Genomic DNA, 19,595 nt, shown 5'->3' with positions numbered 1-19,595 from the left:
GAAACACTAAACAAGACTGGTGTTCATGGGAGGACACCACAAAAGAAGCCACTGCTGTCCCAAAAAAACATTGCTGCACGTCTGAAGTTCATATAAGAGCACCTGGATGTTCCACAGCGCTACTGGCACAATATTCTGTGGACAGATGAAACTAAAGTTGAGTTGTTTGGAAGGAACACAACACTACGTGGGGAGAAAAAAAAGGCACAGCACACCAGCATAAAAACCTCATCCCAACAGTAAAGTATGGTTTGGGGCTGCTTTGCTACCTCAGGGCCTGGACAGCTTGCCATCATCGACAGAAAAATGAATTCCCAAGTTTATCAAGACATTTTGCAGGAGAACATAAGGCTATCTGTCCACCAACTGAGCTCGTCAGAAGTTGGGTGATGCAACAGGACAATGACCCAAAACACAGAAGTAAATCAACAACAGAGTGGCTTCAACAGAAGAAAATATGCCTTCTGGAGTGGCCCAGTCAGTCCTGACCTCAACCCGATTGAGATGCTGTGGCATGACCTCAAGAGAGAAGTTCACCCCCAAGAATATTGCTGAACTGAAACTGTTTTGTAAAGAGGAATGGTCCACAATTCCTCCTGACCGTTGTGCAGGTCTGATCCGCAACTACAGAAAACGTTTGGTTGAGGGTATTGCTGTCAAAGTAGGGTCAACCAGTTATTAAAACCAAGGGTTCACATACTTTTTACACCCTGCAGTGTGAATGTTTACACGGTGTGTTCAACAAAGACATAAAAATGTATAATTTGCAGTGTGTTATTAGTTTAAGGAGACTGTGTTTGTCTATTGTTGTGACTTAGATGAAGATCAGATGTTATGATCAATTTCTGCATAATTCCCGGTAATTTCAAAGGGTTCACATACTTTTTCTTTCCAATGCATATGGGGCAGCAGCCTCTAATGTGCAGGGTTGAGTAACCGGGTGGTAGCCGGCTAGTGATGGATATTTAACAGTCTGATGGTCTCGAGATAGAAGCTGTTTTTCAGTCTCTCGGTTCCAGCTGTGATGTGCCTGTACAGACCTCGCATCTGGATGGTAGCGGGGTGAACAGTCCGTGGCTTGGGTGGTTGATGTCCTTGATGATCTTTTTGGCCTTTCTGTGACATCGGGTGCTGTAGGTGTCCATTTCAGATTGTCAGTGATGTGTACGCCGAGGAACTTGAAGCTTTTCAACTTCTTCATCTGACTCTGAAGTAGATAAAGGGCGTCATTGCCAAAATCTCAAATTATCCCTTTAAAGTGAGTGGTGGTCCTTCGTAGCTCAGTTGGTAGAGCATGGCGCTTGTAACGCCAGGGTAGTGGGTTTGATTCCTGGGACCATCCATACGTAATATGTATGCACGCATGACTGTAAGTCGCTTTGGATAAAAGCGTTTGCTCAATTGCATATATTATGGTCCTGCAACAGGGTCAGCCTGTATGTGCAAAGTCCATTATTCAATACCAAGGAAAGTTGAACTGAGTAGGGTTGCGATCACACACACTTCAATAGCAATCACAAATGTGCAGAGTCATTCATCTGTACAAGTTGAAAATAGCATGAAAGATAAACAAGATATCCCAGAAAGTGTTTTTGCTTGTTTTTCCTCTAGGGTATAGAATAAATGAGTTTGAAAAATCCCTTTGAATTCTACATTCCATTTGAGTTGGGATAAGTTACAATTGATTATGTAATCCAGGTTTTAAAATCACTTTGCTGGGAACGTATTGCCTAAGGATCAGGTTAAGCCTCCAATTTGAGGAACATCTTTTCATTTGCCCCCAGATTTGTCTCTAATTGAAGGAAATAGTTCAGAATGAAAAACAAACAGAGGCCTATCACGCACGGCTTTATTCTGCAGACATCTGTGCGCAATAAGTTTCATTTGAGGTTGCTAGCTGGAATGATTGCTTTGAGGGCTAACAAATAAGGTGTAATGAATAAACAGATTGTGAACACCCCAAATAACTTCTGTATATAATACTTAATCAAAGATTTTAATGGGATACAGAAGAGCGGTACCTTTCCAGTTATTCATAGATATCTCCAATAAGGAAAAAACATACCTCCAGAATGCATGGGTGGTCCACATAACAAAACCACTCCTTGGCCCTCTCGGACATTGACAGCACTCCGTGCAGTTTGGGTCTTGAAGTTATCTAGGTCTAATCAACACAAAAATCAAGCTTTAGTGTTACTACAGAATGGATGAATATGCATTATAAAGCATAATGGACAGTAAGCACTAACATGAGCAGCATCATGCCTAAATACAGCTGACAACTCAATCAGTATCAGCCAATGTGTTTCCCACTGTGGTTAGAGTTTCACCAACACATGCATCTGTTATATTGGTTTCTTCAAAGCTCTAAAATCCATGTGGTGCAGGAAACCATTCACAGTGATTGATTGCTTTAGAACACACCCAATGCTATACAATAGTTTGAAAGGCAACTGTAACATTGAACATTATTGATGGACTTGAGTATGTGATGTATACCTCACAACACACAGTTGTTATGATAGCAGCAGGAGATTAACTTGCAAAGGGATAAAAAATAGAGGAGGAAACTGGAAAAACTGAACAAACACAGAGCACATGACGAAAAACAGGATTCAGTGCCAAGAGCAATAACCAACATCATTATTAAATGCAGTGTAATCTTGCACTTAGCTTCCCCATTGATACTCTGGGTGCAATTCATCCCTGCAAATGAAAGGGGAAAAAGCTGACAGACTGAGCTTGTACCTGGGATGATGAAACGTTACTCTGTTTCAGTGAGTGATGGGCAAACCACTGTACCCCTGTGCCTAATGACTCCGCACCCTTGGGCTGGCAGCCCTGCAGTCAGGCCCCGAACACAAACAAAAGAAAGTCAATGTGACCGTTAAGACAAATTGGGAAAAGAGAAGGATTATAGAGGGGAGTGGGAGAGCGAAGGGAAGATTAATGAGCCAGTCTCTGATGACCGTGGTGAAATCCAACACGGCCAAGTCATAGCAGGATTCTGTCCAGGCCACGCGGTGGGTGGCCATCTTCTAACAGAGCAGTGGAGAACTAGAACTCTCAGCCAAGGTGCTGATTCTAAAGCAGGAGGAGGTAGGCTAGCTAGGCTATCTACAGACAGGTGGTGCAGGCTGGTTGGAAAGCATAACCACACAGCTGCAGCTGATCATGACGGTAATATTAATTTCAAACAGTGGGGGTTGGAACTAAAAGGTACTAATCAGTTAAGGTAGGGAGAGGAGGCCCACCTATACTCCTCTCTCCTCACACAGAAAATCACAGCAGGGACTGGTGCTAAAACGCAGCACTCTGCAGGCTGGCTCTACCCTGTCTGTAGCAGAATGAGTGCTTCCTCTATGCTAATATGTCTCCTCTGCACAGACTCCAACTCTGAGAGCCAACAAGAATGGTCAGGAGGGAAGCCAGAAAAAAAAATATATAGAGGTATCTTATCCAAACCATTGCAAAATCTTCAGGTTCATTCTATTTCTATCACAAAGGAATAGCAACACAAGTCACAAGTACTCCCTGGTGTGGCTTCTACCCGTGTTTGATACATTTGTATTACAGTTGTGTTACAGTTGTTCCGAAATTCAATGTAAGTAGGATGAAGTTGATGGCCATAACACATCACAAAAAAGAAACACATCATCAAAATGACAGTTGAATTGTGGAGACAGGAAATGGAGGAAGCAAGCCATCCTTGTCTATGGCAGCTTCTTCAATACGAGGAAAAGCTAGCAGCCTATGCAGCAACCTTCATGTATCGCCAATACCTCCTCTGTGCATTCACCTACTAGACAATAAATATCAAGCAGCTTCCCTCCTCACCTAGGCCCCACAAGTGAGATTCATTATCCAGCCCATGAGGGTAAAGGCAGTCAATCTCTTAAGGGGAAGCTAAGGCTCTCTATCTCTAGGACATGATCAATAGTGAGACGGCATGATCAGTGAGAGGGGAGAGGTGTCTCTACACTGTAGGTCTGTCGGCTCTCTATATGGTAGAGAATCATGCCAAAGCCTCATATTCATATAAATGATTGTGTCTGGTTTGCAAAGTCTTAAGCTTTATTTGTGTTGTTTTCCTTTCAAGTCCAGACTGCAGACGCTGGCATAGATTTGCAAAGTATCAGTCAATACCGAGTGAGCACAGATGCTGTCAAAGCTGGAAACACAGTGACTAATGAGAATCAATGGAGTCAGAAGCTGCCTTACCCATTTTGTTGCATCTGACATTTCATTCAATTATCCCTTAAAAATATATATTTGAAGCAAACCAAACAAGAAATCAGAATGCTAAGGCCACAGCAACACACACACACACACACACACACACACACACACACACACACACACACACACACACACACACACACACACACACACACACACACACACACACACACACACGTGTTAAAAATAGCCCAATCACTTACATGCAAATTGCAGAGAGGCTCGGCAGCTGAGGATGATCCCCCATGTGTTGAATGCAGTGCACTGGTATACCCCCGTGTCTTGGTCCCTGTCCAGACTGTTAATGATCAGGTTGCCTCCAGACATGTGACGCCGGTAGTCACTCCCCAGATCAATGAGCGTTCCGTTAAGCGACCATCTGGAAAGACGTAAACACAATCAGCAGCCTGGCCTCTGGAGATGCACACTCACAAACATTTATCATATGGATCCATTTGATGGGTGCAGGTGGCCATTATTCTGTGAACACCACGAGACAGGAAATATCAAAACATTAGTTTGAATCTTTATGATTCCCTCATGATAAAGACAATTGAATCAAATGAAAGATATTGGATATAATCACCCTGTAATTGTTGGTGTTTTTAGCATGAGACTTTTCATAGTGTATTGGGTTAGCCTAGCTACCTGCCTTGGCATTTCAAAGACTGGCTTATTTGTTTCTATTGTACATAATTGTATTATGGAAAAAATGTACTTCACATCTCACATTAATGATTTACAATAATGTTCATGAGTCATAGCGCAAAACAAATAATATTTTCAAGTTGTCTAAAAACATCAATCACCAGCCATGGTAAAAACCATACACTGAGTGAGGTCAAATAAAGTAAAATATAAAATGTTTTGGACTGTTTAGTACTAATGATTTGCTGCAATAAACAATTTACAAAATAGGAAAACTCATTTTTGTTTTTCCAAAGTGAAACAGAAACCTAAAAAGGAAAAAGGAAAATTAACGAAGCTGAGAGGCATGATAAGTATGGATTATTTTCCACTTAAGAAAGCAAGTAATTGTGAATGATTAGGATGAGACTTTGAGCCAGCTAGCTTGAACAATGCCATTCTGGGACAGTGAAATGACAATTCCAATGATGAGTAAAAAAAATCTATATTATTTTTCCCCTTTTCAGTACTCCCGCCTGACAGACTACAAAAGATATAGCTGTCTTTCATGTTGTTGACTGCATTAGTCATCTATCACAGTGTGGTTTTCACTTAATCAGACATATTTTGTCACCATTCCAGATACCAAAATTATTTTCAAAATGTTTTAAGTTACAGTGTGTGATGAAGCCTATGTTTCCTGGGCACACAAATATGAATGCAACAAACAAGGCAGTTTGATGACTTATTGAATCTCAATTGCTTTAAAATAAAAAACAGCTTGTTTATACATGTTCCAAACTGCTCTGTTGATACAGTATGTGTAACGGCTGTCTTCGTCCTCCTCGTCTGAGGAGGAGTAGGAGATATCGGACCAATACGCAGCGTGGTGAGTATTCATATTTATTAGAATACTTTCAAGAAAGAACAAAAACAATAAACTGACAAAATAAATGAAGACGCAACAGTCCCGAAATAGTGAACACTAAACACAGGAACACACGAACAGGAACAATCACCCACAAGCCACAATACAAAACAGGCTACCTAAATATGGCTCCCAATCAGAGACAACGACAAACACCTGCCTCTGATTGAGAACCATATCAGGCCAAACACATAGAAATAGACAAACTAGACAAACAACATAGAATGCCCACTCAGATCACACCCTGACCAAACAAAACATAGAAACATACACAGCAAACTATGGTCAGGGCGTGACAGTATGATTCATCATGTTACCATAGGTATACAGTCTATAGAAGGAGGATCTCACATGTGTAATCTCGTCCTAATATTTATATATTTCTTAATTCCATTATTTGACTTTTAGATTTGTGTGTATTGTTGTAAATTGTTAGATACTACTGCACTGTTGGAGCAAGGAACACAAGCATTTCGCTACACCTTCAATAACATCTACTAAATATGTGTATGTGACCAATAAAATTTGATTTGATTTGATTTATAATGAAGAGGAGAGGGGGAGAGGGAGAGGTGGTCTGGTGGCTAGTTATATTCACAACCACCCCAGAATATCTGAAGTTAATGGGAGAGGACAGTAGGCAGGCTGAGCAGATCAGACAGCCCTGGAGCAGATGGCTGAGCTCTGCCTCTGCTGGGTGTGATGGTGTCTATGCACGACACAGCCAGTCACTATGCCAGCCACCCCATCTAGCAGCAGCAGCAGCAGCAACACCTTAAACTGCAAGCCTGAACAGTGGGACAAGTTGTCAGAGACACCCCTCACCTGCCACCACTAAGTAGCCACCAGAAAAGGCCTGGTATGAAACCCCACTGAGAGTGAAGGCTAGGTGACAGAGCATGAAACTCCCGTCACATATAGAGCACCCATTCCATGAGAGTAAGAGTAAACAACAAGGATAGACCACAGTGCTACAGCTAGTGTAATTTCACCACAACACAAGCAGCTGTGGAGTTATTTAACCTGAACCAATATAATTGAAATCACACAAATTACCAAGCAGTCATCACACTGAGCTGTTATTATCACTCCACCAATTAAACCCCATGCGGACATAACTATCCTTTGCCATCCGCTATTCAAAACATGAATTATCCATGTTAGCATAGTCATATTGTATTTGAGTCGTCACCATCATCATCACCATCATCATATGCAGTGATGTGTATCTCTCTAACAGTCAGTAAAATGGTTCTCATCACCTGTGAGGTTGTGAGCAAAACCTCAAATATGGAGGCAAAAACATTAAATTAGACAGCCGGCTCCAATTATATTTTTACTGTGAGAGTATACGATTGTTGCAAGCAGCATGCTGTGACCTGTATAGCAGTCTGTGCCCTCAAACCTGTTGCCAGCTCCGGACAAATGAGGACTAGGGTTGCAAAGGGTCGGAAACTTTCCGGTAAATTTCCAGAATTCTTCCTTGGGAAGTTAAGCCCTGGAATTTGAGGGATTTTGCTTAACTTCTTGACACTAGGGGTCAGATTATTATAATTTTTTTTTAAATAACGTTCCCAATGTAAACGGACTATTTCTCAGATCCAGATCGTAGAATATAATTTATAGATTAGGATAGAAAACACTCCAAAGTTTCCAAAACTGTCAAAATATTGTCTGAGTATAACAACACTGATTTTGCAGGCAAAAACCTGAGGAAATCTAACCCGGAAGTGATTTTCCCCAAAAAAAATCTGTGTTTCATTTCCCGTCTTTCTTCCATTTAAAGGGGTATCAACCAGATTCCTTTTCCAATGGCTTCCTCAGGCTGTGACCAGGCATTATACATAGTTTCAGGCTTTTATTTTGAAAAATGAGTGAGATTTTTCAAAACTAGTCAGGTGTCCTTTGATTAGTTCCTGCGCGTGAGAGGGGTAGCTCGACATTTTCTTTCTCTCTTTTAAAATAGTGTCAGTGAGTATAACAGAACTGATTTGGCAGGCGAAAACCTGAGAACAATCCATTCGGGAAGTAGTTTTTTTTGTAGTTTTCTATTCAATGCCATTACAGTATCCATTACATTTAAGTCATTTAGCAGACGCTCTTATCCAGAGCGACTTACATTTAACCTTTATTTAACTAGGCAAGTCAGTTAAGAACAAACTCTTATTTTCAATGACGGCCTAGGAACAGTGGGTTAACTGCCTTGTTCAGGGGCAGAACGACAGATTTGTACCTTGTCAGCTCGGGGATTTGAACTTGCAACCTTTCGGTTACTAGCCCAACGCTCTAACCACTAGGCTACCCATTGACTTAGGACTCAACTTGCAGTTCCTATGCCTTCCACTAAATGTCAACAGTCTTTAGAAATTGTTTCAGGCTTGTATTCTGAAAAATGAGGAAGTAAGAGCAGTCTGAATGAGTGGACCCTAAAGTGTCACAGAGCTTTTTCATGCGCACGACCGAGAGTGCCTTTCTTGTTTACCTTTTATATTGACGACGTTATTGTCCGGTTGAAATATTATCGATTATTTAGGCTAAAAACAACCTGAGGATTGAACATAAACATCGTTTGACATGTTTGTATGAACTTTATGGATACAATTTGGATTTTTTGTCTGCCTGTTTTGACTGCGTTTGAGCCTATGGATTACTGAAGAAAACACGCACACAAAACTGAGGTTTTTGGATATAAAGAGACTTTATCGAACAAAAGGAAAATTTATTGAGTAAATGAATGTCTGCTGAGTACAACCATATGAAGATCATCAAAGGTAAGGGATTCATTTTATCTCTATTTCTGACTTGTGTAACTCTTCTACTTGGCTGGTTACTGTTTGTAATGATTTGTCTGCTGGGCTATGTTCTCAAATAATCGTAAGGTATGCTTTCGCCGTAAAGCATTTTAAAAATCTGACCCCATGGTTCGATTCACAAGAAGTTAATCTTTAAACCTATGTAAAATATGTTTTGTTTTCTGAATTTTTCTAATGACTATTTCTGTATTTGAATTTGGCGCCCAGCAGTTTCACTGGCTGTTGAAGAGGTGGGACGCTAACGTCTCACGTACCCAAGAGAGGTTAACGATTCCAACGAGAAAGATACACTGGTCTCCCGGGAACAGGCCCAGATCCACGTCCTTTGCGTGAAGAAAAGACGGAGGAAAAGAGGACGCAGATCAGGCTGCCTTTTGAGAATCTGTAGGCGAGCGAGTAAACTCCCATTGCCATCAATTCTACTTGCTAACATGCAATCATTGGGATATAAAATGGATGTACCTACGATTACGATTATCCTACCAACGGGACATTAAGATCTGTAATATCCTATGTTTCACCGAGTCGTGGCTGAATGACGACACAGACAATATAGAGCTGTAGGGATTTTCAATGCATCGGCAGAACAGAGAAGCTACGTCTGGAAAGACGAGGAGTGGGGGTGTGTGTCTTTTTGTCAATAACAGCTGGTTTGCGATGTCTAATATTAAAGGAGTCTCGAGGTATTGCTCGCCTGAGGTAGAGTACCTTATGATAAGCTGTAGACCACACTATCTACCAAGAGAGTTCTCATCTATATTATTCGTAGCCGTCTATTTACCACCAAAGACTGATGCTGGCACTAAGAGCGCACTCAACCAACTCTATAAGGTCATAAGCAAACAAGAAAATTCTCATCCAGAAGCGGCGCTCCTAGTGGCCGAGGACTTTAATGCAAGCAAACTTAAATCAGTTTTACCTCATTTTTACCAGCATGTCACATGTACAACCAGAGGAAGAAAACTCTAGACCACCTTTACTCCACACACAGAGATGCATACAAAGCTCTCCCCCACCCTCAATTTGGCAAATCCGACCATAATTCTATCCTCCTGATTCCTGCTTACAAGCAAAAACTAAAGCAGGACGCACCAGTGATTCGCTCAATACGGAAGTGGTCAGATGTCGAGGATTCTACGCTACAGGATTGTTTTGCTAGCACAGACTGGAATATGTTCCGGGATTCATCCAATGGCATTGAGGAGTATACCACCTTAGTCATCGGATTCATCAATAAGTGCATTGACGACATCGTCCCCACAGTGACCGTGCGTACATATCCCAACCAGAAGCCATGGATTACAGGCTACATCCACATCAAGCTAAAGGCTAGAGCTGTTGCTTTCAAGGAGCGGGACACTAATCTGGACGTCTATAAGAAATCCCGCTTTGCCCTCTAACGAACCATCAAACAAGCAAAGCGTCAATACAGGATTAAGATTGAATCCTACTACACGAGAGCAACAGCTGTTCTGGATGATGAGAGCACCAGCTGTTCTGGATGACTGTGATAATGCTCTCGGTAGCCAATGTGAGCAAGACCTTTAAACAGGTCAACATTCACAAAGCCGGGGGGTCAGATGGATTACCAGGATGTGTACTCAAAGCATGCTTCAAAGATTACTTCACTGACATTTTCAACCTCTCCCTGACTGAGTCTGTAATACAGTGGTTCCTCCTTTAAAAGTTGCAGTGTACTGCGGCGCAGCTTGCATGGTGCCGCAGAATTCTATGGCACATTATTTAAGTGTGAGCCACTGGTAGCGTTAATATTAGTTAGTGCTAGTTTGACCACCAGAGGGCATCTTTGAGAAGCATTTGGTAGCCTTCAATAATGGCTGTACTAGAGATTGTGGGCACGCGGGAGACCAGGGTTCATTTCCCCGACGGGGAGGAAGGATTAGGCTGTACTTGTAAATAAGAATTTGTTCTTAACTGATTCCATATGTGTTATTTCATAGTTGTGATGTCTTCACCATGATTCTACAATGTAGAAAAATGAAGAAAAACCCTGGAATGAGTAGGTGTGTCCAAAATTTTGACTGATACTTGCTTAATGAATTTGATTACTATTATAGTGTTTCTATTCCAAGGAAAACGAAAAACACTCTGGGTTTCCATTAGGATGGAAAATATGGCGCTAAAACAATATGACGGTCGGGAGTACAGTACTGGTCTATTTAGCGAAAGAATTCAGTGTCCTGCGGGCACGCGGGAGACCGGGGTTCAATTCCCCGACGGGGAGGAAGGCGTAGGCTATACTTATAAATAAGAATTTGTTCTTAACTGACTTGCCCAGTTAAATCAATCCTATTGCTTCTAACTTCAATACACTCTTTAAATAAATAAGACCTTGTCATGATGTGGCCCTTTCTGGGTATAGATTGTGGCTTCCCCCTCTCTCTCACCCTTCTACACCCAGGTTCTGTTATCTCAGGCCATACATTTTTTGGGCGGAGACTCGCTCCCCCTGGTCATGCAGAGAGAGAGACACAGAGAAAACAAAGGATTTCACGTGGCGAACTCCTAAATCCCCAAAATGGGAATATGAAACAAAATGTCCACTTGTGAGGAGGTGGGAATGGTCCGTGGACACTTAAGGGATGGGTATGACAAGTGTGTTTCATTTGGTGAACTCAGAGAGGACAGGAACACACACATAACTATATCTCTGAATGTGTACATTTCGCAATTATGGGGTTTGCATCTAATTATTGTATAAAATGAATGAGTAAAGATGAAACTATTTGTGAAATTATGTAATGTGATGTTAAACCTTTAATGTAAGAGAACTGTATTCCCTTTAAAGTTTAACCTGTCTCGCCCAGGCGTTCCGCTAGCGGAACTCCTCCCACATTCCACTGAAAAGGCAGAGCGCGAAATTCAAAAAATATTTTTTAGAAATATTTAACTTTCACACATGAACAAGTCCAATACAGCAAATGAAAGATACACATCTTGTGAATCCAGTCAACATGTCCGATTTTTTAAATGTTTTACAGCGAAAACAGCACGTATATTTATGTTAGCTCACCACCAAATACAAAGAAGGACAGACATTTTTCACAGCACAGGTAGCATGCACAAAGCCAACCTAACTAACCAAGAACCAACCAAACTAACCAAGAAACAACTTCATCAGATGACAGTCTTATAACATGTTACACAATAAATCTATGTTTTGTTCGAAAAATGTGCATATTTGAGGTATAAATCAGTTGTACATTGCAGCTACCATCACAGCTACCGTCAAAAATAGCACCGAAGCAGCCAGAGTAATTATAGAGACCAACGTGGAATACCTAAATACTCATCATAAAACATTTCTGAAAAATGCATCGTGTACAGCAAATGAAAGACAAGCATCTTGTGAATCCAGCCAATATTTCAGATTTTTTAAGTGTTTTACAGCGAAAACACAATATAGCATTATATTAGCTTACTACAATAGCCTACACACAACCGCATTCATTCATCAAGGCACGTTAGCGATAGCAATAGGCACGTTAGCGTTAGCGAATAAACCAGCAAAAGATATCAATTTTCACTAACCTTCATAAACCTTCCTCAGATGACAGTCCTATAACATCAGGTTATACATACACTTATGTTTTGTTCGAAAATGTGCATATTTAGAGCTGAAATCAGTGGTTATCCATTATGCTAATGTAGCTTCTTTTTCCCAGAATGTGCGGATATTTCTATTAGACTCTCACCTATTCTGACCAAATAGCTATTCATAAACATTACAAAAAAATACATGTTGTATAGGAAATGATAGTAACACTAGTTCTTAATGCAATCGCAGTGTTAGAATTCTAAAAATATCTTCATTACGACATCCACCTTACGTTATAGCGAGAGAGTGCCCAAAATCTGGGCGCAAAACTAGTAGTATACAGTTCGACAGATATATGAAATAGCATCACAAAATGGGTCCTACTTTTGGTGATCTTCCATCAGAATGTTGGACAAGGGGTCCTTTGTCCAGAACAGTCGTTGTTTGGATTTAGAACATCGTTTTTCCCTCCTGATTTAGCAAGCACACTGGCCAAGTGGCTCGAAGCTCTCCTTTCTGAACAAAGGCACACAACGCAACACGCCTAACGTCCCGAATAAATTTCAAAAATCTAATAAAACTATATTGAAAAAACATACTTTACGATGATATGGTCACATGTATCAAATAAAATCAAAGCCGGAGATAGTAATCGCCTATAACGACAGCTATTCCGATGGCAAATCCAGGACCAACTTCGCGCCTTCCTGAAAACATAAAATGGGTGACACGTCATTCCAAGAGGACGTATTCCATCTCAGACCAAGATAATCACTCCATTTCTTCTCTCACTGCATCTTGACATCCTGGGGAAGGTGTATGACGTGCATGTATACTCATACGTGTCATGCCCATTTATAGGCAGGCCCTTGAACAGAGCATAATTTTCAGACTTTCCACTTCCTGGTCAGAAAGTGTGCTGCCAAATGAGTTCTGTTTTACTCACAGACAAAATTCAAACGGTTTTAGAAACTAGAGAGTGTTTTCTATTTAATAGTAATAATAATATGCATATTGTACGAGCAAGAATAGAGTACGAGGCCGTTTAAATTGGGCACGTTTTTACCCCAAAGTGTAAATAGCGCCCTCTATCCTCATCAGGTTAACTAAGTCATTGGCCTGCCCCCGTGAGCACAGACATGATCAGGCGTCATAGAACCGCCTTTTCTACTCTTACAAATAAATAATAAATAAATAATAAATAAAACCCCCATTCTAACCACAAAAGACTTTAATCTTCAGGGAAAGAGAAAGCGAGAGAGAGAGAATCGGCTGAACTCTCCAGCAGACGGACCGGATTCAAACAGGAAAGATCACGACACATGGGCGTAAATATATATTGATTGCAATTATTCCCGAATGAGTGAGCGTTCATGTGCAAAAGATTAGCATTTCAATTAATATAATTATCAACTGTGTACTGATTTCTTTTGTCTTTCCCGCTCTTTCTCAGTCCACACCCCGTTCCCTTTGTCCACCAAGTCGTCATATCGGTTTAGCCCACTAGGGAATCTTCCCTATCATTTGATAGTAACATATCTACTGTTTGTTTGTGCATTTCTGTGATTATTTAGTTAGTTAGTACATAAATGATTAAGCCAATTGGTGTATGGATGATTCATAGTAAAGGCTGGGTTCGTGCAGATAACCAACAATTTACAACGTTGGTAATGAGACTAATGTGAGGTAAAGAATAATTCATTAATATTAGACTAATTGATTAGATATTAAAATATCTGAAAATTATAACTTTGTGATCTGAAGATTTTCCATGGTGCCCCGACTTCCTAGTTAATTACATTTACATGATTAGTTTAATCATGTAATAATAATTACAGAGAATTGATTTGATAAAATAACAGTCTTCAAAGACACAACAACCTACACCACTTTTAACAGCACATTACTCAACAGACTCATGTCGCCTACGGTAGGCCTACAGTATATCAAAAAACATGTGACTCTCCGCAAATAATTACATATAGAGGATTGGAGAATTCTAAATTAAAACCAAAGGCCACCTCATGGGTCTCCCGGTGTAGGCCGGCATGGGTATCGAACCTGCATCTGTAGCACCATATTTTGCACTGTGGGAGCCCTCATCCACTCCGGAGCCTCCCAAAATACAGAGAGTTGTTGGTAAAGGTATATTGTTCTGCTAATAGCCCATAATGGGCTATTATAATACTGTACATGGTGTCCAGGTCAGGATAACCAAAACATTTCTTTATCAAAGAAAGAATGTTGCTACTTATTTATTTTGATCCAAAGCCATGAATGTCACTCAGCTTTATGTAGGTGCCAGCTATATGACTGATAATATATAATGTTATTTTGGAGGTTATTTCATTTTCAAAAAATTTAAAGAGAGCAATTATAATCTGAATAAAGGCCAAAATAATATTTGTAAAGGCCAAAACATTTATTTCTGTTTTTAGAGGGAGAGGAACGCCGGGCCAATTGTGCACCGCCCATAAAGCCCAAAATATAGCCCTGCTAATAGCAATAATGCCGCTGTACAACGTGACCATGTGTTTGAAAGACTATTTTCCAGTAAGCAACAATCTGTTTACCTGCATTAGACAACTTTGTTGCAATATTTATGTCATTCCGTGATATTTATTCCCACAGTAATTCGTTATGGATCCATAACTAAATAAACATCAGCTGTTTTGAGTTATAAATGTAACACTTCAGAGTACTTAAGCATCGAATACATTGCAGGTAGGGGGATGTTCAGTAGCCGGGCTATAAAGAGTCTACTGTCCTGCTAATCGGGCTACAAGTGTTTGAAAACCTGTTTTCAAAATGCCACCAGCTAACACATAGTAATTCGTTATGGACGCATAGCTAAATAAACATCGGCATTTTGAAAGAGTATTTTTCTAATTATTTTATTAATGAAAGCATAAAGATGCCATTATTAGTTGCATTGTTTTAGTTTGAACGTGCAGACTGGCACTAAGAACAGAACAGCAGGAATGTTTCCCTAGTCAGTGCCATTATTAGCACAATGGCCCTTATTAAAGTGTTGCCAGTTTGGCGGGGTGGGGGTCCACCCCCCCTTCCTCCTCCTCCCTTTCCAATGGGCTAGGTCGGTCTTCTGTGCGTGGCTCTGCGGCCCATCCCGTGCCCCCTGACCTCGTGCCTTGAACCTTGCGTGCTTTCAGTGGATACACCTGGGGAACTGCAAGGCAGTCCCATTGTGAGCCACTCGGGAGCCATGACCAATATATATTGTCCTGCTAATAACAGGGTTAACAATATATCCTGTGAGAATATCCAACAGGCTTTTATATAATTCTAAATTAATAATAATAATCGCTTTGTTTAAAAAATAACAATATTTTGGAGATGATTTCATTTTCAAATAATGTAAAATGAGCGAGATAAAGGCCATTGTTGAACATGGGGTGAACCATTGTTACTAATTTGTAAATAAAGCCAGTTTGTTACTTTGAATGATTTATTTCTGTTTTTGGAGGGAGAAAAACCAAACACCTACAGCCATCTCATGGGTCTCCCAGTCGAGGCCGGCATGGGTATTGAACCAGCATCTGTAGCAACAGAGATATTAGACCGCTGCGCCACTCAGGTGCTTCACAACCTGACCGGTCAGGAATGGCCTACAGTACTACAGTAAGAATAAAATAATTCTAACAAAATAAAATAATAAAAACCTTTGTGTAACAACAGTTTTAGTAAGTAATACTGAAGTCGTGCACAATTATCAGTTTCTATTTAAGTTCATGTCGCCCATTCATTGTCAGTTAGAGACACAGTAGGACCCAAAAGCATAATCAGTGCTCTAACTCCCCCTTGCGCTGGTCTGGAGCAATGAAGTGGTGACGCAGGGTACCGTACTAAACCACAAATGACCTATGAATCCCCCGGCGTAAGCTCACAACTTTTAAAGGAGGAACCACTGTACCTACACGCTTCAAGCAGACCACCACAATCCCTTTGTCCAAGAAAGCGAAGGTAACCTGCCTAAATGATTACCGCCCCGTAGCACTCATGTCGGTAGCCATTAAGTGCTTTGAAAGCTGGTCATGGCTCACATCAACAGCATCCTCCAGGATACCCTAGACTCACTCCAATTCGCATACCACCCAAACAGATCCACAGATGACGCAATCTCAATCGCACTCCACACTGCCCTTTCCCAGCTGGACAAAAGGAACACCTATGTGAGAATGCTGTTCATTGACTACAGCTCAACGTTCAACACCATAGTGCCCACGAAGCTCATCACTAAGCCTGGGACTAACACCTCCCTCTGCAACTGGATCCTGTACTTCCTGACGGGCCGCCCCAGGTGGTAAGGGTAGGCAACAACACGTCTGTCATGCTGATCCTCAACACTGGGGCCCCTCAGGGGTGTGTACTTAGTCTCCTCCTGTACTCCCTGTTCACTCATGACTGCACGGCCAGGCACGACTCCAACACCATCATTAAATTTGCCAATGACACAACAGTGGTAGGCCTGATCACCGACAACAACGAGACAGCCTATAGGGAAGAGATCAGAGACCTGGCTGTGTGGTGCTAGGACAACAACCTCTGCCTCAACTTGATCAAGGCAAAGGAGATAATTGTGGACTACAGGAAAAAGAGGACCGAGCACGCCCCCATTCTCATCGACGGGGCTGCAGTGGAGCAGTTTGAGAGCTTCAAGTTCCTTGGTGTCCACATCACCAACAAACTAACATGGTCCAAGCACACCAAGACAGTCGTGAAGAGGGCACGACAAAACCCATTCCCCCTCAGGAGACTGAAAATATTTTTTCCATGGGTCCTCAGATCCTCAAAAGGTTCTACAGCTGCTCCATCAAGAGCACCCTGACTGGTTGCATCACTGCCTGCTACGGCAACTGCTCGACCTCCGACCACAAAGCACTACAGAGGGTAGTACGAACGGCCCAGTACATCCCTGGGGCAAAGCTTCCTGCCATCCAGGACCTCTATACCAGGCGGTGTCAGAGGAAGGCCCTACAAATTGTCAAAGACTCCAGCCACCCTAGTCATAGACTGTTCTCTCTGCTACCGCACGGCAAGTGGTACCCGAGCACCAAGTCTAAGTCCAAGAGGCTTCTAAACGGCTTCTAAACAACCCCTAAGCCATAAGACTCCTGAACCCCTAATCAAATGGCTACCCAGACTATTTGCTTTGCCCCCCCCCCCCTCTCCCTCTCCCCCCCTTTTACACCGCTGGTACTCTCTGTTGTTATCATCTATGCATTGACACTTTAATTACTTGTTACTTTTATTTCTTATTCTTATCCGTATTTTTTTAAACTGCATTGTTGGTTCGAGGCCCGTAAGTAAGCATTTCACTGTAAGGTCTACACCGGTTGTATTCGGCGCATGTGACTAATAACATTTGATTTGATTTGATGAACTCTGGCTGACCTTGAGGTTTACATCAAGGTTGCATGAGGCCTCGAATGGAGCCACGCTCAGAGCTGTCTCCAGCAGCAGACCTCACCTGGTTTCCCCTGAGGCCACACACACAGGCAAAAGCAGGCCCTCACACTCACAGACACAGACACAGACACTATATGACCAAAAGTATGTGAACTGGACACCTGCTCGTCATTCCAAAATCATGAGCATTAATATGGAGATGGTTCCCCCCTGTGCTTCTATAACAGCCTTAACTCTTCTGGGAAGGCTTTCCAATTGATGTTGGAACATGGCTGCAGAGACTTGCTTCCATTATTCCCCAAGCGCATTAGTGAGGTCGGGCACTGATGTTGGGCGATTAGGCCTGGCTCGCAGTCGGCGTTCCAATTCATCCCAAAGGTGTTTGATGGGGTTGAGGTCAGGGCTCTGTGCAGGCCAGTCAAGTTCTTCCACACCGATCTTGACAAACCATTTCTGTATGGACCCCGCTTTGTGCACGGGGGCATTGTCATGCTTAAACAGGAAAGGGCCTTCCCCAAACTGTTGCCACAAATTGGAAGCACAGAATCATCTAGAATGTCATTGTATGCTGTAGCATTAAGATTTCCCTTCACTGGAACTAAAGGGCCTAGGCTGAACCATGAAAAACAGCCCCAGACCATTATTTCTCCTCAACCAAACTTTACAGTTGGCACTATGCATTCGGGCAAGTAGCATTCTCCTGTCATTCGAAAAACCCAGATACGTCCGTCGGACTGCCAGATGGTGAAACGTGATTAATCACTCCAGAGAATGCGTTTTCATTGCTCCAAAGTGGCGGCAAGCTTTATTGTGCTGACGTTGCTTCCAAAGGCAGGTTGGAACTCAATTGTGAGTGTTTCAACCGAGGACAGACAATTTTCACACATTTTGACATTTTCACACCATTCATTCCAAGATGGCGTAGCAGTCAGACGTCTTTGTCTTTTGTCCTGTCGTGTTCCTTGTATATATCTTTTTACATATTTTTCTTCGCATATCTTTCTAAATACTCTCCTGCAACCCACCTCACCCAATGTGGCGTGGATCTGCTTTTTTCTAAAGTATTTCTATTTACATCAGATCTGGGATCCCTCAACTGAAGTTAGCCAGCTAACTACCTACCAGCTATCAGTTAGCAAACCATTGCTAGCGGTCAACAGCTAACCTTTAGCTCGGAAAGCTCTCGCCAGTTTGAACAACGTGACTCAAACCAGAGCATAACAGACCTATTTCTCTCCATATCCCTGGATTCCTACCGCAAACTCGGAACATTTTCATCTGGATCTTCGCAACTAGCTAACCGCAATCCCAGGTGACCACTCCTGGCTAGCGTTTCCATCCCGGAGCAAGCACCAATCAGCCTGAAGCTAGCCCGGCCAGGGCTCCTGTGTTACCACCGAAGCCTACTCCTGGGCTACAATATCCGGATGCCTTCTACTGCCGGTACGGGGCACGGAACCCCGCCGATCCTCTACGACTGGAATACCGACATAATCTGCCCGAGGATTCCAACAGGCCCCTCAGGCGTGACGCCCGCTGAAGGCCCATTCTGCTAACCTGCTAGGCCTGCTAGCTACCTAGAGCTACCTGGAACCCTACTAACTCCACGACTGGTCTATCGACGTCACCGCACGAAGAGGCAAAAACAGACTTACCCCCATCGCGACGTCCCCCAAAGGCTAACTTGCCTGCCCCGGTCTGCTAACTGCTAGCCCTTGCTAACTGCTTGCTTGCTAACCCGGTCTGCTAACTGCTAGCTTGCCAGCCCCAGTCTGCTAACTGCTAGCTTGTTTAGCCCCAGCCTACTAACTGTTAGCATCGGCCTGCTAACTGTCTGAATCGCCGTGTTCCCAGTCAGCCCAACCACTCACTGGACCCATATGTTCACTTGGCTACGCATGCCTCTCTCTAATATCAATATGCCTCGTCCATTACTGTCCTGGTTAGTGATTACTGTCTTATTTTACTGTAGAGCCTCTAGCCCTGCTCAATATGCCTTAAC

General features: G+C 42.3%; 1 protein-coding gene across 1 annotated transcript in view; it reads right to left on the bottom strand.

Moving 5' to 3' along the window:
• The window catches only part of LOC120020641 (contactin-3-like), a 104,938-nt gene that overhangs the window by 34,107 nt on the left and 51,236 nt on the right, over positions 1-19,595 (bottom strand). The window contains exons 4-5 of the mRNA XM_038964352.1: positions 4,443-4,618; positions 2,066-2,164 (exon numbers count right to left, since the gene is read on the bottom strand). Of these exons, the coding sequence (XP_038820280.1) occupies positions 2,066-2,164; positions 4,443-4,618 (275 nt within the window). The remainder of the gene's footprint in view (positions 1-2,065; positions 2,165-4,442; positions 4,619-19,595) is intronic.

Source organism: Salvelinus namaycush, chromosome 2, assembly GCF_016432855.1.
Source record: "Salvelinus namaycush isolate Seneca chromosome 2, SaNama_1.0, whole genome shotgun sequence".
In the NCBI taxonomy this organism is placed as follows: domain Eukaryota; kingdom Metazoa; phylum Chordata; class Actinopteri; order Salmoniformes; family Salmonidae; genus Salvelinus; species Salvelinus namaycush.
The sequence above is the reverse complement of the archived record's forward strand: the minus strand, read 5'-3'. Positions and strand labels throughout refer to the sequence as shown.